This window comes from Drosophila erecta, unplaced genomic scaffold (assembly GCF_003286155.1).
Source record: "Drosophila erecta strain 14021-0224.00,06,07 unplaced genomic scaffold, DereRS2 tig00000000-arrow-pilon, whole genome shotgun sequence".
In the NCBI taxonomy this organism is placed as follows: Eukaryota; Metazoa; Arthropoda; class Insecta; order Diptera; family Drosophilidae; genus Drosophila; species Drosophila erecta.
Window position 1 is genome coordinate 5,339,472 of NW_020825194.1, and position 27,844 is coordinate 5,367,315.

The 27,844-nt window shown below is 44.9% G+C and overlaps 3 protein-coding genes across 4 annotated transcripts in view; 2 read left to right on the forward strand and 1 right to left on the reverse strand.

The window, feature by feature from the left end:
* The window catches only part of LOC6555086 (RYamide receptor), a 34,855-nt gene extending 18,242 nt beyond the window's left edge, over window positions 1–16,613 (reverse strand). For both annotated transcript variants that reach the window (XM_026976165.1, XM_026976168.1), the window contains exons 1-3: window positions 15,912–16,613; window positions 14,639–14,755; window positions 13,768–13,966 (exon numbers count right to left, since the gene is read on the reverse strand). In XM_026976165.1, the coding sequence (XP_026831966.1) occupies window positions 13,768–13,966; window positions 14,639–14,755; window positions 15,912–16,567 (972 nt within the window). In that variant the 5' untranslated portion in view covers window positions 16,568–16,613. The remainder of the gene's footprint in view (window positions 1–13,767; window positions 13,967–14,638; window positions 14,756–15,911) is intronic.
* Window positions 16,614–18,463: 1,850 nt separating this feature from the next.
* LOC6555062 (phospholipase A1) lies at window positions 18,464–19,596 on the forward strand. The gene is made up of 2 exons (XM_001981568.3): window positions 18,464–18,530; window positions 18,600–19,596. The coding sequence occupies exons 1-2, from the start codon at window positions 18,491–18,493 to the stop codon at window positions 19,583–19,585; spliced, it is 1,026 nt and encodes a 341-aa protein (XP_001981604.2). The 5' UTR covers window positions 18,464–18,490; the 3' UTR covers window positions 19,586–19,596.
* A 1,703-nt stretch (window positions 19,597–21,299) lies between these two features.
* On the forward strand, window positions 21,300–22,478 carry LOC113564283 (phospholipase A1-like). Its single transcript, XM_026980467.1, has 2 exons — window positions 21,300–21,376; window positions 21,443–22,478. The coding sequence occupies exons 1-2, from the start codon at window positions 21,337–21,339 to the stop codon at window positions 22,426–22,428; spliced, it is 1,026 nt and encodes a 341-aa protein (XP_026836268.1). The 5' UTR covers window positions 21,300–21,336; the 3' UTR covers window positions 22,429–22,478.
* Window positions 22,479–27,844: the final 5,366 nt, after the last annotated feature.

A 27,844-nucleotide genomic window follows, 5' to 3' on the forward strand; every position in this document is an offset into this window, starting at 1 on the left:
TGGACAGCAATTGACCAGGAAAGATAGCTTTTAACTTTTAATACTTGTAATTTGCCATGTTAATACCCATAAAATAATAGTAAAGGCGAATTGGTTACATTTAATGGCAAATCTTCGCCAGGCTTGGATTTAATCTGCTACTTACTGTGAGTTCGATACGACACTGTGATTTGGTGAAGCCCTAGATACATTTTATGTGCGCTTCCTCTTCTATTCTTCTTTAATATTCAACACTAAATGTATGCGTTAAAAATTTGGATTATTTTATTTAGGTTTCTTAAGGGACCGTGTTTAAATGTGGCCGTCACCATGCGACCACATAATTTAGCGAATCGGGGCGTATTTAATGGATGCATCCGAGCGACAATGCGATACACCGAATTGTGCAGCCGCAAGTGCAATTGCAGCTGGGCATCCCGTAGGCTGGTTGTCGCACAAGTTTTACGCATTTATGCTAATCGCTCCATTCTCGAGGCACCCACCCAACTAGCATCCTCACGAGTGCATTAGCCACCTGAATGTATCCGTATCTGCATCTGCATGCATCTGATATGCGTGCCTCCGGCGAATCGGAGTGGCTGCTGCCCGCCTCTAGTCATTACTCCCGTACTCGTCAACCGCAAATGCCCACGTTTTAATTAGGCGTGTGGAGGCGCCGCAATGCTGGCCAAGAGGCATCAGCAAATGTATCTCACGGATATGCATGGTCGTGTCGTGGTCCGTCGGCGGTTGCCAGCTATCTGGTTTTCGGTATCTGTATCTACAACTTATATGCAGAACCGTTGTTTACTTTTCGGGAAAAGCGAGCCGAGAGAAAGTGCTTCACTTTCGCAAGCTTCTTTCGCACATTTTCACATTTCATTGCGGACGATTGGTCGAGGAAAAACTAAATTAAACCATTTTCCCAGCATATTTTACCCTGTCTCTCTCCTTTTATCTATCCTGTTAACATTTTCCATTACAACGAAATTCAATTCCGTTGTGGAGCTCGAGTTGCGGTTTTTATTTACTGAATCTGAGACTTCGAGGTTTTAGGCACTATTATCTTAGTATTTTAGTTATTTAATGAAAAGCTAACATATCAAATCGTTGATCTTCATATAGTTTCAAATACCCAATGATATCCCATTGCTTCTAAAGCACTGAACTTCAGCAATCTGGACCCCAATGTTGTATTAACTCCATCCAAAATGGCAAATTTGTAGAAAAACGGGGGAAGCCCTTAGCACGCGACATTTCCGTACCTGGCAGACAATGGGACAATTGTGGCAACAGTCGCACAGACGACACCTTAATAGCTCCATGGCCCCATAAAACGGGGCGACAATACCCACAAAGGCACCCACGCACCCGCTCCATCAAAGACAATTGTTCGGGGAGCGGAGAGGGTGGCAGATGCTGCGTCATGGGCCAGGTCCGAACCATGATATGGCCATATTACTTTCGCCATGAGAACCACTAACAAATGCTCCTACAAAGTGGGATGCGGGTTTGTCCAGGGGAGCCATGCTCGTGCCTTTATTTGCAGTCGGGATAGAAATGATATTTGCAGTGGCGCTGTTTATTTGAAAATGGCATGACAGCGGCCAACTGAAACTGGCGGCAAGAAGTCACACAACCAACGGTGTCTGCACTCGAAGTACAATATATGAAAAGTCTGTTTTAACGATTTATGTGGGAGAATGTTATTTGGCTTACCAAATAAAAAAACTGTACACATATCATTCTTATATTTACTTGTTAAACATTTATACGAAGCATTGGAAGTACATTGCTTTGTGTTCCATCAAGTAAGTTGGAAATATTTCCTGTTATTTTAAATTTGAACTTTGCCAGAATTTAATTTTATTTTCAGCCCAGTCGAACAGCTTTTGTTTCCATGTTTCAGGAGTCCGCAAGTCAGCGATGTGCTGCTACATTTTCTGCAGAGCACGACGTTCAGAGCTCCACTTAAGGCCACAAATCATTTTGCGGCAGTTGGCATGGATGGGATCGGATCCGATGGGATGGGAATGGGAATGGAGCTGGGAGGAAGGTGATGCAGATATAAAGTTGTTGGGAACGAGACCCACACTCGTGCGCCTCCAGGGATCCAGATAGGGATTTCTCCGCATGTGTGCCTTGAAAATTACGACACTTGGCAAGCTGAAGATTTATGCCGCAATTACCGCAAGTGTAAACTAATTACGGGTTTAAGGTGCCAACTCCGAGATAATGGCAGTCGACAACACAAGCAACAATGAAGTAACAAGCAACAACAAAACGAAGGCAAGTTAACCCGCTTCGGCGTGGCTACTGGTCATTAAGAGCTGACCATTAACAGTGGCTTATCAATTTGAATTATTTCTGTGCGGGATTTCCTTGAATGTCTCGATGGGTAGAGTAGAAAAGCGTTGGGCTCGAAAGTGCAGCCAGCATCCCCCCTTTCCTTTTCATGGGAATCCGCGTTAATCTAAATTGTTCGTGTCTGACATTTCTCAAGTCCGACACCAGCTACCTGTTGGTTTCCATTTGATTGCTGCACGGAGGAAAATTCCTAACAACATTTATAACGTTTTAAGAGGCTTACCCAAAGGTTACACAATGTTGGCCCATTTTCAATAATTTTAAAAGTCTGCGCGCTTAAAAGTTTTTTTTTTTTTTTTTTTTTTTATTGTAGTTTATTAAGATATACAGGATAGCTATGAACCCTTTTATTACCTTATTTTCTATTGTTTCTGCCAATTGGCGCTCCGGCTATAGGGAATATTTAATATAGCTTTTTCTAGTTTGGTCTAATACTCTCATGTTGTTTTATAATTAATGTTTAGCTATTAAGCTATTGTTATCTTAGCACTAAGTCTCTTGGTTGACGTCTTTTGATCCTCTGCCTCGGTCGAGTAATGGTGAGATCATTAGCGAGACGATTCCTGTGGTTCATCAGTCTTGAGTTGTACCGACTGGAGTGGAAGTTGATTTGTTGTAGTACCGTAACTAGTTTTAGGTCCCTATGTAGCACGCTATTTCGAATGTACCACTCACAGCCTGTAATTTGTCTCGCTATTTTGTTCTGGGCCACCTGAATTTTTTTGATTTGGCTATCTCTTGCTATCCCCCAGATTTGGCAACCATATTGCCAGATGGGAGCAATGACCTGCTTGTATAGGGTGAGCTTATTTCGGGTGGAGAGTTTACTGTTGCTTCTTAGGAGCCACCAGTGCTTTGTCACAGCTGCTCTCACCCTTGTTTTGATGGCTGCTATGTGGGGAGCAAATGTGAGCCGGCGATCTAATGTTATGCCAAGATATTTGGCCGTACTACACTGCTGTACCATCTCCTCACCTAGTTGAACAGCAGGTGGTGTTTTCCTCCTTAGTGAGAAGCACACGTTAGCTGACTTTTGACCATTTATGCCAATATTCCATCTTCTTGCCCATTTCTCGTACCTGTCAGCGTACTCTTGTAGGCCGTCTGCTGCTTCATATTCGCAGGATGATCTGTAAGTAACACAGACGTCATCGGCGAAAGTGGCTAGAGTCATCCTGTCAGGGTTGGCGTCCATACTAGCATTTGGCTGCGGCATATCGTTGGTATACAGACAGTACAATAATGGACCCAGTACACTTCCTTGAGGCACTCCTGCACTGACCTCATGTATCCCTGAGGTTGCGGAGTGGAAACGTACTGCGAACTGCCTATTCGCCAAGTAGGACCGCATTAGCAAGTAATACGGTGCTGGTAGTGTCATTTTTATTTTGGCCAATAGGCCAATATGCCAGACTCGGTCGAATGCTTCCTTAATGTCCAAAAAGAGCGCATTGCAGTATTCTTTCTCATCGTAGGCTTGCAATATTTGGTCAACGATGCGGTGCAGTTGTTCTATTGAACTGTGACCTGCACGAAATCCAAATTGGTGATCAGGGATGGCTCTTCTGGATGACATTATCCCAGCAATTCGGGCAGAGATAAGTCTCTCAAAGATCTTCGAGATTGATGGGAGGAGACTGATTGGCCGGTAGGATGCTGGGTCACTCTCTGGCTTTCCGGGCTTGTGGATCATACTCACTAAGCCAAATTTCCACTGGGCAGGGAAGTAATGCAACCTCAACATAGCGTTGAAGATCAACGTTATGTAAGAGATCGCGTGAGTAGGCAGCGCCTTCAGAGTAGCGTTGCAGATGATGTCGTGGCCTGGTGCTCTTTTAGAGGATTGGCGGTTTATGATCGCTGATATCTCACATTGGTCGAACGGGAGAATCGGTGCATCCATTTGCAGCGCTTGCTCGAGGACTTCCTGCGTTTCTTGTTTTTCCTGTTGGCTGGCAAGGTTAAAGGGCTTGAACCGTTCAGCTAAGTGCCTAGCAAACACTTCCGCTTGTTCCTTGTCAGAACGACACCATGTTCCGTTCTCATTAGCTAGTGGTGCCTTCCTGGGGCACCTCCTTTTTATACTACGCGTCGCTTTCCATAGAGAATGCCTCGCTTCGCTTCCAGTACCAGTGTTGGTAAGCCTCTCGTCGAACCATGCAGCTTTATGGTCCACCAGTTTCTTACGGAGAATATGTTGAGCTCTGTTCCACTCTAATTTGTCTAGAGGGTGGCGGGACCTCATCCATCTTGTCCGAAGTCGTCTCTTTTCAGCAATTAAAATAAGAATTTCCCGTGTGAGGGGTATACCTGCTGCTACGGGTCTCTGTGTCAACGTTCGTGTAGCTGTTATGGCTGCCGATTTCACCTTTACAGCAAATAGGTTGATTGCGTCCTCAATATCTTCTTCTGAGTTGATTTCTATATCAAGATACAGAGATTGCTCTAGAAGACCGCAGAACATTTCTAAGTTGGTGTGTCTGGTTATCAATCGATCTGCTGTAGGATATGTCAATGCTGTGACATCCAGCGTTATGATAAGAGGCAGGTGATCAGAGCTGAGATCAGGAGCCGATGTTATGGAAGCATGAATATCGAGAACGCCTTTCGTTACTGCAAAATCAATGCAGCTTGGAGTTCCTCTCCTACCGTACGGATACCGAGTAGGACTGCCTGTAGCCAGCGTGTTGACTTCCGTACTAAGAATAAGATCCGCGAGAGCGCGACCTCTTTGATTGCATCTTCCTGAGCCCCAGAGCCAGTGAGATGCATTCCAGTCTCCTGCAATTATAAATTTTCGATGATTTAGCGGTAGTATGTCAGCAAATTCATTTGTTGTCCATGTGAAACGAGGAGGACAGTAAATCGCACCAAAGTCGATCACACCAAGCGCTGTGTTTATTCCTGCAGACGCTATTTGTACTTTTTCGCTGGTAACAGGGCTCAGAGGATAATGCACCAAGCTAGATTTTATAAAGATCGCAGCTCCTCCTCTAGCATTGCCAACACTTGGATCATTAGCTGGATATGCATCAAAACCATATATTTTTGGCACAAAGTTTCCTCGGCAGTGAGTCTCACTAATTAGTATGACATCGATCTTATTTTGTCGCGCAAAGCACTCAAGCTCTGGCAGCTTCGTGGAAACGCCATCGGCGTTCCACATTAGAATGCGCAGCGGCATCATATTGTTGATCGTTGCGCTTGGAGGGCAGCAAGCAAATTAAGAATTTGCCCCTGCTGCTGTGTCTGCTGTTGCTGCTGTTTGAGCATCATCATCATCATCTCCGTCTGTTTATCCTGTAACGAGCGGAGTGAATCGATATTTCCATTGAGGGTTCGCATCATGTTTTCAATGTTATTTTCAAGAGATGAGTGATATGCCGTATTTCGGGATCTCGATGCTGAACGGTTGCGGTTGTTGTCTCGTTGAGCTGCAACTCGAGATCTCGATGTCGAGCGGTTGCGGCTGTTGGTTCGTTGGTTTATGTTTGGGTTGTTCTGCTGTTCATGTTGAGAGACATGCACGCCTCCCCTAGCTGCATCTGCATAGGAGACACCTTGACGAGTGGCTACTCTTGGTCTGCTCCTAGTTTGATCATTTGTCTCGGTTTGGCTATTCACAGTAGGCCGAGCTCCAACTCCACGCTTGGGCCGAGATCGTTGCAGGAACGCCTGGTATTTGGGGCACCCTGAATAGCTTGCAGGGTGCTGTTGTCCGCAATTGTAGCACGTGCACGGTTCACTGCGCGGCCTAGTACAGTTGCTGGCAGCGTGCTCGCCAGCACATTTGACGCAAATATGCGCTTTACGACAGTATTTAGCCGTATGGCCAAACTGTTGGCATCGATGGCATTGCACAACAGCATTGCGCTTTCGGAGGGGCTCAACGATAACCCGCATATGGCAAAGTGCCTTGACTAGCAGGATCTCCTTATTATTGGCCGCGGCGGCAATATTCACGAAGAACATATTTACCGGCTTGGCTACAGGGGTGCCTGGCTCACTGCGCCTCTGGGGCAGATGGACGTCAAGCACCTTGTGTCCGAATTTTTCCAGATCCTCCTTAATCTGGCTATGAAGCGTGCTGTGGTGTAAGCCTTTAATGCAGACTTTAAACGGCCTATCTTCCTTCAGTTGGTAGCAATGGAATTCATATTTTTCCTGCTCAAGCCAACTGACAATGCTACGAAAAGTGGTAGCGTCATTTGCATAGAGTCTCATCATACCGCCAAGTGAAGCCCTAGCTTCAACTTTATTTATGTCAATTATTTTCCTGAGTTCTTGCATGAGCAGAGAGACGTTTTCAATACCTTCCATCACTATGGGCGGTGGTTTGGGCTGCGTCTTGTTGGGAGAACCTGAGGTGCCAGGAGAGTTAGCGGCCCGCTTCGCCGCAGCAATGGCAGCTTGATGACTTGTACTAGGCCTCTCACATAGCACGTCGTTGGCGTTCTCAACTTCCATGTCATCTGGGTGAAGCGCTAGCAATTCGAAACGGTTTGAGCTGCCACTATAGTTCGATTGAGGTATGGGAACGTTATCACCGTTCTTGCCGAGGTTAGCTTTTTTCCCATCAGTCTTTGGGGAGGCGCATGACTTGCGCTTTATTGTTTGAAAGCGCTGCGAGGCTTCACCTGAAGCAGGGCTTTGGTAGCGCGAGGCGGTTCCTGATGTGGACCCATTGACGCTCGAAAAAGCAGATGCCAATGAAGCTGCTGTGGCGGCAAAATCGGATACTTGTAGAGTATCATTATCTGAGGGCGCGTTGACGGCATTTCTAAGTTCCTCTCCTAGAACTGCCTTGTTCTTATTAGTAGCACTAGTAGTCGTTGACTGCGGCTTGTCAAATTGTCCGGGTTTCATCGCACGCCTAAGAGTATGCAATAATATCAATTGATCTTGGGGCAGAATAGAAACTAAAAGCTTCTATCTGATACATAGGCCAGAACTTATCTGCTGCTGGAACCAAATGGTAAGCTCCTCACAGATGTTTGTTAAGCTTTCCAACGGATGTTGTGTTAAGCTTGCCGGCACGTGGCCGTTGGACAGCGGAGCACAATTTAATTAAATTTGATAGTTTTAAGATCACTGCACTGGCACGTTACTATCACTGATAGTGACTCAAGATGTCACTAAGCACTAATTGTGCCACTAATTGTGGACTTGTCTCTGGTGATTAGTGGCGAAAATATTAATAACCGCGAGCGATGATCAGGTGCGTGCTGCTCTTCGAAAGCTGCGAGGAAACTCCGCTTAAAAGTATAAGTAAATAATTGCTGAGATGTTTCACTTCACAAATTGAAACTGGTCATGGCATTTTCATTGTGCAGCTGATGCTATCACCCGCCAGCAAATTAACACTCCAACTGGAATCGGAGGCGGAAAAGACTACCACGTAGGGTGTGGACCTGCGGATGAAAAAGTCCGGCAGGCGATGTTCACGTTTTAATTACAAGCCCCTCAGTTGGGTGGCTAAAACGCGGATACACGAAAACGGGGTTAAAGCGCCGCCAATCACACAGTTCGACTCCCTGGACTGGCCCATCTGATGATCTTTGCCATGCCACTGTAACAGCTAACGAGTAATGAACTTTTAAGTGGTATTTCAAATTGGGCACTTGTTGCTGGAAATGAATTTGCTTTAAATTATCTAAATCTGCTTTAAATAATCTGCGTTAATTTGCCACTTCCAATTATTACGCAACTCGAATTGTTCACCATCCTCGGTCAGCTTCAAATTTGCATTATCCCAATGCTGTCGACGGGTTGGCTTGTTAGCTGACTCTCCCATTCATTTGCAGCCACGACATACGCGGCGTATACGCAATGTGACAAAGTGGCAGCTGCAATTTGGTGTGCTCGTATAGTTCTAACATTAATGAGCAGTCCATTGACTTGCTCAATGACTGCGAGAAGGTAATATTACTATGTTGTGCTTGGCTACACGTTAAACAAATCTCTAAACATAATACTTTGGCGTTGTAAGAATATAGTTTAGCTGTTCTGTAGTTGATTGATACATAATTTATTAAAAATTGCCTCAAAGGTATTTTAAAGAAATATAACTTATGGCACTTTTATTTGAAGTGTACGCAAATGAACTATAGTCACTGAGTTCAACTGAGGCATCTCCATTAGGGGCACTCGTCTTGGACTCCGAACATTTTTTAGTGCGTCACTGACACAGATTGCACCCAGTCGACATTCATAAAAGTTGAAGTCCGAACCTTTCACTTTTGTAGAATAACTTGTTCGGGCGCCAAACAAACAAACCTCGCCGACAAACAAGCACAATCAGACAGACAGGTGGGGAAGGGGGCCAAAACAATTGCTGGACAAGATGTTTTCTCAATCAGCAGCAGATGCAACCACAATTACCGGACAGCTGTCTTCCAACTGCAGCTACCAACGCGTTTGGTTTTGGTCACAAGCTGCTCTTTCTGGCCAACAAATCCTCCTAGTGCGATAATTAAACCTAATATTTATCGGTCTTTGACTTTAATTGCCCATTTTTGCAGTTACAGAAACCGACTTGAAACCAATTTACATACACGAACTGTCCTCTCACCTTGTCAATGTTTAATTTACGGACATTATTTGGCTGCAAATAATGCTGCAAAATACCTGGCCATTGAACCACCACCGCATAGTATTCAGTTTTATTGATTTAAGCCCAAATTGACCGAGAACGAACAGGCTGATACATTTTATAGTCGAGGGCAAACAGTCCAAATGAGCTGCCCATTAAGTCGAGTGTTAATGTTAACGTCTTCCTACTTGTGTGTCCCATAATTAATGGACTACACGCTCATTTTGCAATAGTCCAACGATCTGTCCACAAACGGCGAACAAATAGTAGACTCTTGCATAATTAACGTAGAATTAGGAATGCCAACACTTGGCTAGGGCTCTTCAAATATTTGACAGAGCCATAAATCTCCCTAAGCTTTGAGGACTCTACCCGGGACAAATATGTTTGCGGAGGTTTTGGATAATTATATCTTTGAAAACCTGCAATTAAACGTGCATTCATGGTAAATTTTAATTTTAATGTATATTTATGGCCTCTGCTTTGAACAATCTAGCATCTAATGTACAGCTCATTTTGCTGCTTAGACAGTTAAGTTCTTCAATGTGCAACTTAGTTGCTTAGAAAATTCGTATTGCACAAGAAAATATTTAAAAAATATTGCTCGTCAAAAAATGCCGTCTTAATATTAATATATTGTATTCATATGTTTTTACATTGCCATAACATGCTGACATTTACACGCATGGGCAAAAATAAAATTACATTTTTGTAAGCTGAAAGTTTCTTTATTACTGCAGAGTTGTTTCCTGCCATATGCAGATATGCACGGATGGACAGAAATGAATTGGGCGTAAATAAATCAATGACATGGAAGGGCTCGAGTGTTACCCATTCGGTGGTCCATCCGCAGAGGGAACCGGAATCGCAGCTGGAGGAGATCCGAGATCCGAGCGGCGAGATAAACAAATCGCACGAAGGGGAGACTAATTGCAGCCTGTTTGCGGAGTGGTTGCTTCTGCAGCTGCTGGCTTTGTGGGTTTTATCTTTTAATTTGCCACAAAACGCACAAAGTGCATTCAACACTCGGCTCCGCAGCGTGTGTGGGTGTGGATGTGGGTGTGCACAGTTGGATCAGCGCGTGTGTGTTTGTGCGGGAAGACCGAGCCGAACTTACTGCCCAAGCCTGGGAATCCTCTCACTTTTTTCACATGCACTCTCCATTGTAGCCGTGCATCCATGGGATGCGGCTGAGCTGACGATGATGAAGATCCCAGCTGCCCGGCCAGCTCGACTGGCTGCCTGCTGCCTGCTGACTGCTGGATATGACACAGATTACGTAACGCGAAATTAACATTTTAACACAATTCAGCTGGAAGAGAAGACGATGACGCGGCTGCAACGTCTGGCACAGCATCAGTCGGAGAAATATGACAAGGAATTTCATCTTTAATCAAGCAGACCGCATCCTAAAATACTCTTTTCAGCAAAGATTGCTCTTCAAGATCGATAAATTCTATCAATAACCATAGTTCAAGGACGGTTTTTATGGAACATTACAACTTACGACTATTTTTTATAGCATAGTTCGGTTGAATATACAAGTAACTAGATTTTGGGCGCCTAATCAAAGTCTAATATTGTCAGGCGCTTGAAAATTATAGATACCCCTTGTGAGGCATATAAATGCAAAAGAGAAAAAGCAGAAATGGAACCCGTTGTGGATTGGACTGGTGGCCGCCTCCTGTTTGGGACCTGCCCAGTTGGACGGGGATGGCTCATCAGTCTGCATCTTGACCATCCACGGCCCGGCCAACAGGGGCTCAAATATCGGGAGGATGACGGTGGCGATAATGATCACAATGACGCTGAGGACGATGGACGATGGCCAATGCATGGGCACTTTCTGGCCAAGAGTTACGCCTCTTGCAGTCAATTATGCAATTAACGATTTGCCAGCAAACAAGAAGCAATCGCGCCAAACGATCCGCGTTTCCCCCACATTACACATTAGTAGTGGACACTTTGACAAAACAGACTCAAATGGCAGACGGCAGATGGCAGATGCAAATGTTGGCCAGCAGATCGATAGTAGGTTGTGCAAAAAAGAAGAAAAAAAAAAGGGTGAAGAAGTAATGGCGATACACGTACTCGATCCACAGCTGCAGTCGTCCGCTGACAACTATGAAGTGTCATCGCCCCAAGTCAGCAATAATATTATTCCTCCCCTCGGATCTCCGAATCCGACTGATTGTTTTGCCCGCGGTGTGTTTCCCAGCAATTAAGTGATGGACTGCGATTTGCAACTCGTGCAAACAAATTTGGAAAACACTTGGCAGATATTGAAAAAGTGCATTGGAAAAGGGAATGCCATTTGTCTAGGAAAAATAAAGTGAATTATCGCGATCCAGTGACCATACATACGTATGTCTTTTATATTTGTTAGTAGAATTATGCTTTAATAGTTATTCCGCGCGAGTCACTCATAAATCCTTCCAGTTGCCCCACTCAAGCAATTAAGCCTGAGCAAGATTACCCAATAAACTTGTAGTTTTCAATCGACTTTTAACAACGGGCGACAATTACGCTTTCGAGGAAACTGCGACACACAGTCGTGGTCCCATGGGGAGATCGAGCAATTTGCTAATCATTTCAGCTGCCAATTGGCAAAAATGTTCGAAAGACGATGAGACACAAGGAAGAAATTGTCAACGATGGACGATGGCAGCGAACTGAGCGAAGGGAGCCGTCATGAGAAAATGAGAAATCCAAGTCAGCAGAAATTGTTGCCGAGTTAAGTAACCAAATAGCTATTGGTAGCCACTTTTTGGGCAACTGCATCGAAGGATGGTCAGAGCTTGGACACTGGGGGGGCTCGGTTGGAGCCACTGCATCGCAAAAGTGAATGGCAGATGAAGCTGCATTGCCTTGGGCTGAAATTGGGTAACATTGCACAGCGGTGGGCGAAACTGTCAGCAATTGTTTTTGTTTCCATCTTTTGGCAGATGAAGGAGTCCCTGTCGGGTGACTGTCTGATCTCTGGGATTGGGCAGTCATTGGGCCAACTGTGGCACTCTGTGCCTGCGTTTCCCAGCAAATGCGGCGCTGTCCACCATTAAAAAGAGTCAAAAGCTTACTTTAAAAGTGAGTTCATTTCAAGCCAGACAACATTAAAACATATAAGATATTAGAAAAAACTTAAGAAAATGATATGAATCTCAAAGAACTAAATCATTTTTAGGATAAGATGGTTTTCCAATTTATCATTTGGTCAGCTTAGGTTTTGGCCAGCTCCCATGTGCACATTTTTGGCCAACTGGCTTTCGGCTCTCTTCCTCTTTTGCTCAGCTGCACAATTGGCCATCGACTTTGGGGGCTTGTTTGACAAGTAATGTGGTTACGTGGTGCTCCCATCCCCACCCTCATCGCAATTGATTTCCTGGAAGACCACAAAACGCTGGATGGCATCTTCAGACGACGAAGGCGAAGGCGACGACTACAACGACTGGTACGCAGACGCAATGGCAATCTCGTTGGATCGCAAAGGCTTCAGCTGGCAAGTGGATAGGTTCGGGGACCCCTGTACCAAGTACGGACCACATGCACCGCATAAATCTTTTCTCATTTACTTTTGCCGAAACTCGGCTCGTGCAAGTTTATTGTAAATAGTGTCTGCGCCTTGCACCGCGCGATTATGTGAGCATTACATGCCATTTGACACGCTGCCACAGCCCCAAAATACGCCAACAGCCCAAAAAAAAAACACAGAAAATTGCTTAAGAAGTTAAAACTTCAAGCACACTATCTTATGTAAAAGCATTTTATGAAACACACTAATAGCCGTTGGCTCAAGCAAACCTAAACAAATCTTAAGACATGGCTTTGCTTTATCCACTTTGACGTTAGAAGTGTAGAACTCTTCATTATTGGTAGCTAAGAAAGCTGCTATTTTTTCACTGAGCCGTACAAAATGTGAGATTACCCACTGCTAGGGTATACCATCAACAGTGAGGAGCAGGAAGCCAGCCTGGCACGCTTGCTCCCCATTGACCCCAGATTTTTCTCCGGCTGTTGGGAGCAAGAAAAATAGGGGAAAAAATGCAAAATCAAATTCAAGATTGCTGCTTCGACAGCTGTCGTCATCGTGGTTGTCGTTTCCACAAACTCCGGCCTGCTGATGGCTCAGTTTGAGCCAGGGCTTCGTCTTGGGTCTGAGCTCCCTCGGAGCAGCCAACAAGTGGGGCTTGTCATTGACTGCAGATCGAGGCACTGGCAAGGTGCTGCGATTGGGGTTAAACTGTAGAGTCAACACAACGCAAACAGGAGATGGTTTGAATTATGCAAGAGGAGTTTTGGCAAGGAGATTACTGGCATTTGCTTAAATTATAAGTTCAAAATATATATAGGCACACTGATTGGAAAATATTTACTAATAATAAAAATTAAGTAAATTCGAGGGTCCGTTAAAGTGCTCATTGAACAACTTTATTTGCTATCCGTCTTTAAAAACTCCGTGAGTATGCGGGCACGTTTTTTAAATATTGGTCGTTGCTTAGAAATAGTTAGGCATGGTAAAGAAAAGAAAAAATAACTAAAACAAATTAAAACAGTCATTGATTGTCTGTGCTTTGGTTTAAAAAGATCAACAATCAATAAATGTATCTACAACTTATATCTTATACTGGAATGATGTACTATATTAATTCAGTTCGTTGCTTTGGTACTTTCAGTTGTTTCCCAGTCCCCATATATTTTCCCACAAAACCCCTTAGCCATGGGCACTCTCACGGGGATTTGATTGGACGGAAGGGTCAATTTTAAGCGCATATTAGTTTTTGCGGTGGCTGAAAAGGGGAGATTCAGGGTTTCAGGGTTTCGAATGCACTCACCTTCCGTTTGGAGCGTGCCATCCGCTGGTCGCGGGAGGACTCCGCCTCGCCTGGCGGTCTCTTTCCCCAGACGCGGATGGTGATCCGGGTGTAGGTGAAGATGAGCACACCCAGCGGCACGACGAACTGCAGCGCGAATAGGGACAGGGTGTAGTAGTACTCCTGCGTCCGCGATGGCCAAATCTCGCGGCAAATGTATCTGATGGATGCACGCGCATAAAGGACATCACATGCAATGAGGGGACAGAGACGGGTAGCAGTGCATTAGTTTGAAGTGGTCAGCTCTGGTGGTCACCCAGAATCTGCTGTCACAGAAGGACACCCGCATATGCGCTCATAGACTCTCGGTTGAGTGCACAGTTTCATTTTAATGCCAAGCCCTTCAGGCTGTTGCAAACAGTTTGCTCCTGCAAAACCTTTTCTCATTATTCTCATTTCAGGTGAGTTTCAGTTGCATCTATGTCAAGTTTCGCGATACAACATAATAACCACTTTCAGTCTAATATTAGCAATGACTTGTAGAACGTGGCCGGCATGCATATGATTTAAATTGTTTGTGTGGGAAGGTGCTTAAATGTGCGTAATACATTAAATATGCTCTCCACTTGACCTCCATGAACCCAGCACCCTTTGCTCTTTGTACGGCCAGCTTTTAGGCATAATCGTCTTGACACGGAGATACAAATGCAAAGTAGGAAAAACACTCGCCAAAATTAAATTTCTAAAAATGTATCTGTTAAATATACCACAAACTTCTCATAACTAAGAATTGATGAAATAAATGTTCTTCTCCGCATGTGAATAATATCAGTCCATAATAATCGGTCACATTTTGTTACTTTTGCTTGGTGCTTGAAGTGGTGGTACTTACTTCTCACATTTCTCGTGCCAGGGCGACATGGGGATCTCGAGTCCAGAGACGATGGGTATGGGCAGTGCTGTGGCAAGTGCGATGAACCAAACGCAGCCGATGATGTAGGTAGCATAGCTGCAAAAAATGGGTTGTTGAGTTGAATGTTGGTTATTTTCGACATATTGTACGCTTCTTTTGTATTCCAACGTTTACTCTTATAAAATGTTGCACTTACTCCCGATTCAACGGGGCGTATGAGTGATGCTGTGTGTTGATGGAGCTCGGTTTGTTTTGGCTCAAGGAGCGCTCCTCTGTAGCTGCGTGCTGATAAATTGCAGTCATGTTGAATAATTACTAGCCTTATTGACGTTATGTCCCCGCAAATATTTGCAGAAGCCACGAAGGATGACTTTCGTAGCCCACAACTACTATCAAACACAGTCACGCACCCGCAAACATTGACGTCAGCTGGATTTCCATTTGGACAACACAGCAAAAAGCGAAGTTCAGTTTGCAAAGCTAATAAAATCTTAGCTTAAAACGGACATTCCTTCAAAAATAATTTGTAATGTTATTTAATTTATTTTATTGATTTACTTTAGAAGAACTAACTTATTTGAATAATTTGAATTTTTCTCTGTGCACATAATATATAACAGACATTAAAAGTCGTCCGAGCGTGAAATACTCATGCCAGCTCTTGAACTCGGCGGAAAATGAGATGGATGTCAGTGGATGGACACCGAGGGTTGGCGGATTTTCCGAGGGAAACCCGTTGTATTCAGTTACCAAGCAAATTGACGCATGGCTTGGATTTGCTGGGTCTCGGATTACCATATAAGCCAATCAACACTGTGAGCCGTCTTGCTAAAAGCCTACCGGTACGCCATTCCCTGGGGATCGCAGCTTAGGTCAAGTGGTCAAAGTGGACACAAAAGTAAATACCACAGTGTCCACTTAGCGCTGACTAGACACGCCAATGTGCAAACTCTTGGCAAACGCTTGTGGAGAAAGTACTTAAATTCATGGCTTTTCTATTTTCCTAGTTGATGAACACCTTTATTTGGCTTACTGCAAATAGTTACGGCTATATAAATTTATTACGCGAATAAAAGTGATAACATTAAAAACGAATTTCATTTCAATGCCAAACTAATGGTAAGAAAAAAGTACATGAAATAAATTCACACCGAAATTATCATTTAATTTTCCCTACTTTTGAATATTCTTCTTCTGTATGCAATTAATCTGCTATGAATAAAGTCGTAATTAACTTTATTTGAGGACTTACCGTTTTGTGATGCGTGGCTTTAGTGGCCACATGATGGCTATGTATCGGTCGATGCTGATGGCCACCAAAGTATAGGCGCTAACCAGAACGGAGACCGCCTGCGAGTAATTCACGAAGTGGCAGAGGGCCAGGCCGAAAGGCCAGTAGTTCAGGATAAACAGCGAGATGAAGGACGACGGAACGCAGAAGACGGACATCAGGACATCGCCCACGGCCAAGCTGGCTATAAAGTAATTGGTGACCGTGCGCATTCGCGGTGTGGACTGGACGATATAGCAGACCGTTCCATTGCCGATCAGAGCGAAGATGAAGATGGGAATGTACAGCATGTAGACGATGCTCTTAAAGTAGCCACTGGACCACATGTCCTCCGATTGAAGCTCATTGCGGTCGCAGCTGAAGTTCATCATTACAGTGATATTATAGGTCTCCAACTGGAGGCCACTGAGCGTCGTTGTGGAGCCATAACCATAGTTAGACTCTTCATCGCCCGACGGCAGTGCAGTGGTATTGTAAACAAGGGATGCAGCGTCCGGCAGGCTGAGGGATCCCTCCTGGTAGTCATCCTCCTCGTTTCGCAGCAGCGGCTGCTGGGGAGCTATGTAGAACATCTTCTCGCTACCCCCAGTCAACCGATGGCTATTGTGGAGCTCCATTCAAGCGCGTCAATGGGCGGAAGTCAAACTCTTAGGCCAAGTTGAAGTCGTGGAAAACTTTGTTCAGCATTCTGGGCAAGAATCCTTTACGGTTAGCAGCCAGCCTGCAAGTGAAATTTAATTACATCAGTTTTTAAAATATGTGCTGCACTACATTGCGGCTACTTAATAATTCATTTAATATAATGGAACGAAAAACATTGCATACTTTTGGGCGCCTGTCAGTATAAGAGTTTCTCGCTTAAGCTAATTTTAAAAAACTATGCAGGCAAATGAATTTAGTCTCATAATAATTTAAATTTATATTTATTTAATTTCTTAGAATCATGGGAAAGATTATCATCAAATGCAATCCAGTTGCCTTTAGAGTCTAGAAATTTTGGGGATAAAAGTAATTTGAGTACGAATAAAAAGTAATTTAGGCAATGGTCTATACAAACGTTCCTGTATCCGACGCATGTATGTAAGCTTCGTTTGGTTTAAATAACTTTCTGAATGAACTCTGGCATCGACTGACAACACTCATTACCCAAACACTCTGTCCCACCAACCAGCAAAAATGTTATCAAGAGGGTAAATTGGTTATTTCAGATCAATAAAATGGTTGCGAATTTCGCAAAGGCCTAAAAATGTACGGAGCCTCTTTTTGTCATTTATTTTGCTGGCATCCATGTTGATTTTTTATCAATTATCCTGGCAAATTCTTCGACCTAGGGTTCTGTCAATATATCTCATGTCAGGCCACTTCCGCTCATTATTCCGAGAAAATGCTTGGGAGTTTACTCGTTAATGTTATTCAAATAATTCAAATTCAAATCAGGCATTCGATGAGCTAGCTATGAAATTAAATTACGCTTTACTTGAAGTGTGCTTAGATAACGTACAAAATGAAGAAGCTATAATGCAATTTAAAAATAGCCCATCTAAAGTTCACGTTTCAGTTTTTTTTTTGACTGATAGCTGAAGGTTTTTCTTTGGTACTTAATAAAAGGACAGGTTGAAATGCATAGGCCAACAACATTATTATACGCAAGGTGCCAATCAAAAGTATGTCTACCGAGCTGCACTTAATTAAAGAGCATTTCATTAATTTTTGATTAACAATTATGTAAAACTGCAAATGTGTGCCGAGAATGCCGAAACAGGTGAAATAATTACATGTTGTTAGGACGTCATTTGGTATTCTGCTGGTACAACCCAATATCAAAAAATAAAAATGTGCAAAGGCTGAGCAAATAATTGCAAATTAAGGGAGGCACCAGAGACTGAAGCCCTTCAATATAATGTTGGTAAAAAAAAGGGAAATCACGTACAATTCGAGCTGTAGATATGTGCGTCATTAAAAATATAATAACGTCTTGCGTTTTCCTGGAAAATGGGCAGCAGTTCATATTTTTTTGAGCTTGCTTAGCGGTCTTTTAGGCTGAACGCAAAGATTATTTAACATTATAACTAGGCACTCGAGAAACATTAAAATACTTTGGAAAACCACAGTGTGTTAAACAATTGCCTATAAGGTCTTTACAGCGGCTAATAGAATTATCGTTTTGCTTTAGAAAAGTCGTCAAACCAAGATAACCAGCTTATATCAAAAAGACTAACAAATTTTCTCTACTATTCATACTTTAATGGAATTCAACCTTTCGACGTTGCAAAAAAATCTCTGATAATAAGCGTCACAGAAATACAATAGTCTAGAGAGCCAACTAAAGCCAGCCTATCAGTAGATAAAAATGCGATCAGATTCGGAATTCCAAAAAATGAAGAAAACTGAACAATCAGATTAATTTAATGTACCCATACCACCTAGTCAGCCAAAGTAAAGCCTTACGATCTAATCTATTGATAAGTCGCCCACCAGGGGACCTATAAAAGACACTGTTGGCGAACTGAATAGCCATCAGTTGTGGGCTCTACTAGAATATGAAGACTTTCCTGATTTTGGCAATCTTTGCTCTAGTCGGTAAGAACAGACACATATTGCGAATCCCTCAGAAATGCCTTTAGCAATGCCATATGCTCCTTCTAACAGCTTCGGCTTATGCTCTGGAGGAATCCGAGCGCGTCAACGGGGAGAACGGCTGGTACGTTCCCCAGGAGGACGGCTCCTTCGAGTGGGTGGACATGGATGTGGCTGAGGAGTGGATGGAGGCCCAGGAGAAGCTCGAGGGCCGTGGCTTGACCACCGTTCCCGTGAACTTTTACCTGTACACGCCCAAGAACCCCTCCAGCAGCAAGCACATCTACGCCACCACCAAGTCCATTTCCAAGTCCAACTTCAACCCTGCTCACCCCACCCGTTTCGTGATCCACGGCTGGACCCAGAGCCACTTGAACAGCATGAACTCGGACATCCGCAAGGCCTTCCTCTCCAGAGGAGACTACAACGTGATCGTCGTCGACTGGGCCCGTGCCCGCTCCGTGGACTACGCCACCTCCGTCATGGCTGTCGGCGCCACCGGAAAGAAGGTTGCCAAGATGATCAACTTCCTGAAGGACAACCACGGTCTGAATCTGAACGACGTGTACGTGATTGGTCACAGCCTGGGCGCCCATGTGGCTGGCTATGCCGGCAAGAACACCAACGGCCAGGTGCACACCATTGTGGGTCTGGACCCTGCCCTGCCCCTCTTCAGCTACAACAAGCCCAACAAGCGTCTCAACTCCGATGATGCCTGGTATGTGGAGTCCATCCAGACCAATGGTGGCAACCTCGGATTCCTGAAGCCCATCGGCAAGGGAGCCTTCTACCCCAACGGAGGAAAGACCCAGCCCGGATGCGGATTGGACCTGACTGGCGCCTGCTCCCACGGTCGCTCCACCACCTACTATGCGGAGGCCGTCAAACAGGACAACTTCGGAACCATCAAGTGCGGAGACTACGAGGCAGCCGTCTCCAAGGAGTGCGGCAGCACCTACTCCAGCGTTCGCATGGGAGCTGATACCAACGCCTACATGGTCGATGGCGACTTCTATGTGCCCGTGAACAGCAAGGCTCCCTTTGGCAAGATCAACTAATGGCTGTACAATAAAAACGACGCTTACAAAATAATTCGAATTCTTTTAAATTTTCAAATCTGAAAAGGGGTGGCAAAAAATATGGTATTTTACTCATAAGAATGGTTTCTTATCTCTCATCGCTCAATGCCAAATATACCTATACATAATCAGAGCAATGCTAAAATTCAGTTGGTTGTCATAAATCTGACAGGCTGAAAAAATTGAAAATTGATTGAGGTATGTTAGCGATGATAATATAATAATATAATGTATAATATAAAGTATATCATAATGTATTGGCACTGTGCTTTTAGCAGTAACTTCTCCGCCAGTTTCGTCAAAGCGTTTTCCCACTTTGTATGCCATGTTTGTAATTATAATTAATGAGCGAATGGCAAGCGCAATTTTGTCAGTGGCAAAGTCAACTGCCACATCTATTTGCATAATATGATAGTGGAAGGCACCACCCACAAGACGTCACCAGTAAATATTTGAATAACGAACCGCCTGCCGGAGGTGGTCTGTGTGTCCTTGTGGCCCAATTAGCACTCGAGTATGTCAAGTATTCCATAACGCGTATATGCACCTGGTGCATACTTCAATTGAAGATTGAAGTTTCACGCTTTCTACTTCAGATTCATTCAGTTAATCGTCAGATAGGATATTTTTAGAGCGAGCTCTTGACAGTCTGATAAGGAGTTTTTTCGACCCGACGGAAGTGGCCAACTTCCCACCTAGAGTTTTGTGGGCCAGAGTTTCCTAATAACAGGACGAGTAGTGTATTGTAAGCATAACAAGAAGGTAAAGCAAATATTAGTCTCACGAACGTTTAATAAGGATGAGTCCGACTATTTGCCAGCTGTTGCTATTAAATTTGCTTAATCAAACGTCAAAACCCCTATATCAGTATGTGAGCCAGTGTGCCATGAATACGATACTCTTCGATATGCTATTAATTCAAAATGCTTACTGAATCTGTATATAATAAACTATAATAAAGTTAAAGTATTGGGTGGTCTGCGGTTTGTGTTCATGTTCATACTCGCGTTATTAATTGGATTAATTACTCAATAAGCGATGATTAAGTGAAAACGGATTTTTGCCTGAAAGTATGCTGTACTTTTTGGAAAAATGTTTAAGTTGTAACTTCCGGTTAAGCGGCGTAATTGTGAAATTACACTTCCTGTTTACTGCTGCAGCAAAAAAAGATTGTTTTGCTGGTTATTTTCTTGTTTTAATGCCCCAGCTCTGCACCTTCGTTGCGTACTTCATACCACAGATTACAAACCACCAGCTGACCAAGATAACACAAGTCGAGCAAAACAAGAATGCGCTGGAGTGTTAAATTAAATGCCCATTTAATGATACCTACAATTACGTCCACTTAGCCCGACTTACAGGAGATTAAGTTAGTTGAGGACGCCAACCATTGTAATCGATAGCTGATAGTGGAGGCAACTGTTTGCTGGCATTCATGACTCGTGTCTGGATTTAAATTCCATAGTCTTTAACACCCAACAATCAAAGAATCAGTTTGCAAATCGACCACAAATGGCGCAATTGATAAGCCAATCAGCAGAAAGAAGAGCTCTTTAAAAAAAGGGGCAGTATGGCCGGCAATCAGATTAATTCAAATGTACCTAAACCTCCCAGGCAGCAAAAGTAATGCCAACCGATTTAATCATTCGGTGATAAGTTTGCCCACTGGTGAAGTATAAAAGCAATGGTTTTCGAACTGAACTACCATCAGTTGTGGACTCTACTACGTTATGAAGACATTCCTGATTTTGGCATTCTTTACCCTGGCCGGTAAAATATAAAAAACAAAATTAAATTTCTAAAAAATCCTATCTAAAATGTAACACGTCCTTTCAGCTTCGGCTATTCCGATCAAGGAATCTGAGCGCGTCCATGGGGAGAACGGCTGGTACGTTCCCCAGGAGGATGGCACTTCCGAATGGGTGGACATGGATGTTGCCGAGCAGTGGATGGAAGCCCAAGAGCTGCTGGAGGGCCGTGGCCTGACCACCGTTCCCGTCAAGTTCTACCTGTACACCTCCTCTAACCCCACCAAGGGCAAGAAGATCACCGCCACCGCCAAGTCGATAGATGCCTCCAACTTCAACTCCGCTCACCCAACTCGCTTTGTGATCCACGGCTGGACCCAGAGCTACTCCGCCAGCATGAACAAGGACATCTGCAGTGCCTGGCTCTCCAGAGGAGACTACAACGTGATCGTCGTCGACTGGGCCCGTGCCCGCTCCGTGGACTACGCCACCTCCGTCATGGCGGTCGGTGCCACCGGAAAGAAGGTTGCCAAGATGATCAACTTCCTGAAGGACAACCACGGTCTGAATCTGAACGACGTGTACGTGATTGGTCACAGCCTGGGCGCCCATGTGGCTGGCTATGCCGGCAAGAACACCAACGGCCAGGTGCACACCATTGTGGGTCTGGACCCTGCCCTGCCCCTCTTCAGCTACAACAAGCCCAACAAGCGTCTCAACTCCGATGATGCCTGGTATGTGGAGTCCATCCAGACCAATGGTGGCACCCTCGGATTCCTGAAGCCCATCGGCAAGGGAGCCTTCTACCCCAACGGAGGAAAGACCCAGCCCGGATGCGGATTGGACCTGACTGGCGCCTGCTCCCACGGTCGCTCCACCACCTACTACGCCGAGGCCGTCAAACAGGACAACTTCGGAACCATCAAGTGCGGAGACTACGAGGCTGCCGTGTCCAAGGAGTGCGGCAGCACCTACTCCAGCGTTCGCATGGGAGCTGATACCAACGCCTACATGGTCGATGGCGACTTCTATGTGCCCGTGAACAGCAAGGCTCCCTTCGGCATGATTAACTGATAGAAATTCAATAAACTACGAAATTGCTACCAAATCCTTGTATTTATAAACATTGAGTATTTTGTCCAGCAATTGTTTTGGCCCCCTTCCCCACCTGTCTGTCTGATTGTGCTTGTTTGTCGGCGAGGTTTGTTTGTTTGGCGCCCGAACAAGTTATTCTACAAAAGTGAAAGGTTCGGACTTCAACTTTTATGAATGTCGACTGGGTGCAATCTGTGTCAGTGACGCACTAAAAAATGTTCGGAGTCCAAGACGAGTGCCCCTAATGGAGATGCCTCAGTTGAACTCAGTGACTATAGTTCATTTGCGTACACTTCAAATAAAAGTGCCATAAGTTATATTTCTTTAAAATACCTTTGAGGCAATTTTTAATAAATTATGTATCAATCAACTACAGAACAGCTAAACTATATTCTTACAACGCCAAAGTATTATGTTTAGAGATTTGTTTAACGTGTAGCCAAGCACAACATAGTAATATTACCTTCTCGCAGTCATTGAGCAAGTCAATGGACTGCTCATTAATGTTAGAACTATACGAGCACACCAAATTGCAGCTGCCACTTTGTCACATTGCGTATACGCCGCGTATGTCGTGGCTGCAAATGAATGGGAGAGTCAGCTAACAAGCCAACCCGTCGACAGCATTGGGATAATGCAAATTTGAAGCTGACCGAGGATGGTGAACAATTCGAGTTGCGTAATAATTGGAAGTGGCAAATTAACGCAGATTATTTAAAGCAGATTTAGATAATTTAAAGCAAATTCATTTCCAGCAACAAGTGCCCAATTTGAAATACCACTTAAAAGTTCATTACTCGTTAGCTGTTACAGTGGCATGGCAAAGATCATCAGATGGGCCAGTCCAGGGAGTCGAACTGTGTGATTGGCGGCGCTTTAACCCCGTTTTCGTGTATCCGCGTTTTAGCCACCCAACTGAGGGGCTTGTAATTAAAACGTGAACATCGCCTGCCGGACTTTTTCATCCGCAGGTCCACACCCTACGTGGTAGTCTTTTCCGCCTCCGATTCCAGTTGGAGTGTTAATTTGCTGGCGGGTGATAGCATCAGCTGCACAATGAAAATGCCATGACCAGTTTCAATTTGTGAAGTGAAACATCTCAGCAATTATTTACTTATACTTTTAAGCGGAGTTTCCTCGCAGCTTTCGAAGAGCAGCACGCACCTGATCATCGCTCGCGGTTATTAATATTTTCGCCACTAATCACCAGAGACAAGTCCACAATTAGTGGCACAATTAGTGCTTAGTGACATCTTGAGTCACTATCAGTGATAGTAACGTGCCAGTGCAGTGATCTTAAAACTATCAAATTTAATTAAATTGTGCTCCGCTGTCCAACGGCCACGTGCCGGCAAGCTTAACACAACATCCGTTGGAAAGCTTAACAAACATCTGTGAGGAGCTTACCATTTGGTTCCAGCAGCAGATAAGTTCTGGCCTATGTATCAGATAGAAGCTTTTAGTTTCTATTCTGCCCCAAGATCAATTGATATTATTGCATACTCTTAGGCGTGCGATGAAACCCGGACAATTTGACAAGCCGCAGTCAACGACTACTAGTGCTACTAATAAGAACAAGGCAGTTCTAGGAGAGGAACTTAGAAATGCCGTCAACGCGCCCTCAGATAATGATACTCTACAAGTATCCGATTTTGCCGCCACAGCAGCTTCATTGGCATCTGCTTTTTCGAGCGTCAATGGGTCCACATCAGGAACCGCCTCGCGCTACCAAAGCCCTGCTTCAGGTGAAGCCTCGCAGCGCTTTCAAACAATAAAGCGCAAGTCATGCGCCTCCCCAAAGACTGATGGGAAAAAAGCTAACCTCGGCAAGAACGGTGATAACGTTCCCATACCTCAATCGAACTATAGTGGCAGCTCAAACCGTTTCGAATTGCTAGCGCTTCACCCAGATGACATGGAAGTTGAGAACGCCAACGACGTGCTATGTGAGAGGCCTAGTACAAGTCATCAAGCTGCCATTGCTGCGGCGAAGCGGGCCGCTAACTCTCCTGGCACCTCAGGTTCTCCCAACAAGACGCAGCCCAAACCACCGCCCATAGTGATGGAAGGTATTGAAAACGTCTCTCTGCTCATGCAAGAACTCAGGAAAATAATTGACATAAATAAAGTTGAAGCTAGGGCTTCACTTGGCGGTATGATGAGACTCTATGCAAATGACGCTACCACTTTTCGTAGCATTGTCAGTTGGCTTGAGCAGGAAAAATATGAATTCCATTGCTACCAACTGAAGGAAGATAGGCCGTTTAAAGTCTGCATTAAAGGCTTACACCACAGCACGCTTCATAGCCAGATTAAGGAGGATCTGGAAAAATTCGGACACAAGGTGCTTGACGTCCATCTGCCCCAGAGGCGCAGTGAGCCAGGCACCCCTGTAGCCAAGCCGGTAAATATGTTCTTCGTGAATATTGCCGCCGCGGCCAATAATAAGGAGATCCTGCTAGTCAAGGCACTTTGCCATATGCGGGTTATCGTTGAGCCCCTCCGAAAGCGCAATGCTGTTGTGCAATGCCATCGATGCCAACAGTTTGGCCATACGGCTAAATACTGTCGTAAAGCGCATATTTGCGTCAAATGTGCTGGCGAGCACGCTGCCAGCAACTGTACTAGGCCGCGCAGTGAACCGTGCACGTGCTACAATTGCGGACAACAGCACCCTGCAAGCTATTCAGGGTGCCCCAAATACCAGGCGTTCCTGCAACGATCTCGGCCCAAGCGTGGAGTTGGAGCTCGGCCTACTGTGAATAGCCAAACCGAGACAAATGATCAAACTAGGAGCAGACCAAGAGTAGCCACTCGTCAAGGTGTCTCCTATGCAGATGCAGCTAGGGGAGGCGTGCATGTCTCTCAACATGAACAGCAGAACAACCCAAACATAAACCAACGAACCAACAGCCGCAACCGCTCGACATCGAGATCTCGAGTTGCAGCTCAACGAGACAACAACCGCAACCGTTCAGCATCGAGATCCCGAAATACGGCATATCACTCATCTCTTGAAAATAACATTGAAAACATGATGCGAACCCTCAATGGAAATATCGATTCACTCCGCTCGTTACAGGATAAACAGACGGAGATGATGATGATGATGCTCAAACAGCAGCAACAGCAGACACAGCAGCAGGGGCAAATTCTTAATTTGCTTGCTGCCCTCCAAGCGCAACGATCAACAATATGATGCCGCTGCGCATTCTAATGTGGAACGCCGATGGCGTTTCCACGAAGCTGCCAGAGCTTGAGTGCTTTGCGCGACAAAATAAGATCGATGTCATACTAATTAGTGAGACTCACTGCCGAGGAAACTTTGTGCCAAAAATATATGGCTTTGATGCATATCCAGCTAATGATCCAAGTGTTGGCAATGCTAGAGGAGGAGCTGCGATCTTTATAAAATCTAGCTTGGTGCATTTTCCTCTGAGCCCTGTTACCAGCGAAAAAGTACAAATAGCGTCTGCAGGAATAAACACAGCGCTTGGTGTGATCAACTTTGGTGCGATTTACTGTCCTCCTCGTTTCACATGGACAACAAATGAATTCGCTGACATACTACCGCTAAATCATCGAAAATTTATAATTGCAGGAGACTGGAATGCATCTCACTGGCTCTGGGGCTCAGGAAGATGCAATCAAAGAGGTCGCGCTCTCGCGGATCTTATTCTTAGTACGGAAGTCAACACGCTGGCTACAGGCAGTCCTACTCGGTATCCGTACGGTAGGAGAGGAACTCCAAGCTGCATTGATTTTGCAGTAACGAAAGGCATTCTCGATATTCATGCTTCCATAACATCGGCTCCTGATCTCAGCTCTGATCACCTGCCTCTCATCATAACGCTGGATGTCACAGCATTGACATATCCTGCAGCAGATCGATTGATAACCAGGCACACCAACTTAGAAATGTTCTGCGGTCTTCTAGAGCAATCTCTGTATCTTGATATAGAAATCAACTCAGAAGAAGATATTGAGGACGCAATCAACCTATTTGCTGTAAAGGTGAAATCGGCAGCCATAACAGCTACACGATCGTTGACACAGAGACCCGTAGCAGCAGGTATACCCCTCACACGGGAAATTCTTATTTTAATTGCTGAAAAGAGACGACTTCGGACAAGATGGATGAGGTCCCGCCACCCTCTAGACAAATTAGAGTGGAACAGAGCTCAACATATCCTCCGTAAGAAACTGGTGGACCATAAAGCTGCATGGTTCGACGAGAGGCTTACCAACACTGGTACTGGAAGCGAAGCGAGGCATTCTCTATGGAAAGCGACGCGTAGCATAAAAAGGAGGTGCCCCAGGAAGGCACCACTAGCTAATGAGAACGGAACATGGTGTCGTTCTGACAAGGAACAAGCGGAAGTGTTTGCTAGGCACTTAGCTGAACGGTTCAAGCCCTTTAACCTTGCCAGCCAACAGGAAAAACAAGAAACGCAGGAAGTCCTTGAGCAAGCGCTGCAAATGGATGCACCGATTCTCCCGTTCGACCAATGTGAGATATCAGCGATCATAAACCGCCAATCCTCTAAAAGAGCACCAGGCCACGACATCATCTGCAACGCTACTCTGAAGGCGCTGCCTACTCACGCGATCTCTTACATAACGTTGATCTTCAACGCTATGTTGAGGTTGCATTACTTCCCTGCCCAGTGGAAATTTGGCTTAGTGAGTATGATCCACAAGCCCGGAAAGCCAGAGAGTGACCCAGCATCCTACCGGCCAATCAGTCTCCTCCCATCAATCTCGAAGATCTTTGAGAGACTTATCTCTGCCCGAATTGCTGGGATAATGTCATCCAGAAGAGCCATCCCTGATCACCAATTTGGATTTCGTGCAGGTCACAGCTCAATAGAACAACTGCACCGCATCGTTGACCAAATATTGCAAGCCTACGATGAGAAAGAATACTGCAATGCGCTCTTTTTGGACATTAAGGAAGCATTCGACCGAGTCTGGCATATTGGCCTATTGGCCAAAATAAAAATGACACTACCAGCACCGTATTACTTGCTAATGCGGTCCTACTTGGCGAATAGGCAGTTCGCAGTACGTTTCCACTCCGCAACCTCAGGGATACATGAGGTCAGTGCAGGAGTGCCTCAAGGAAGTGTACTGGGTCCATTATTGTACTGTCTGTATACCAACGATATGCCGCAGCCAAATGCTAGTATGGACGCCAACCCTGACAGGATGACTCTAGCCACTTTCGCCGATGACGTCTGTGTTACTTACAGATCATCCTGCGAATATGAAGCAGCAGACGGCCTACAAGAGTACGCTGACAGGTACGAGCAATGGGCAAGAAGATGGAATATTGGCATAAATGGTCAAAAGTCAGCTAACGTGTGCTTCTCACTAAGGAGGAAAACACCACCTG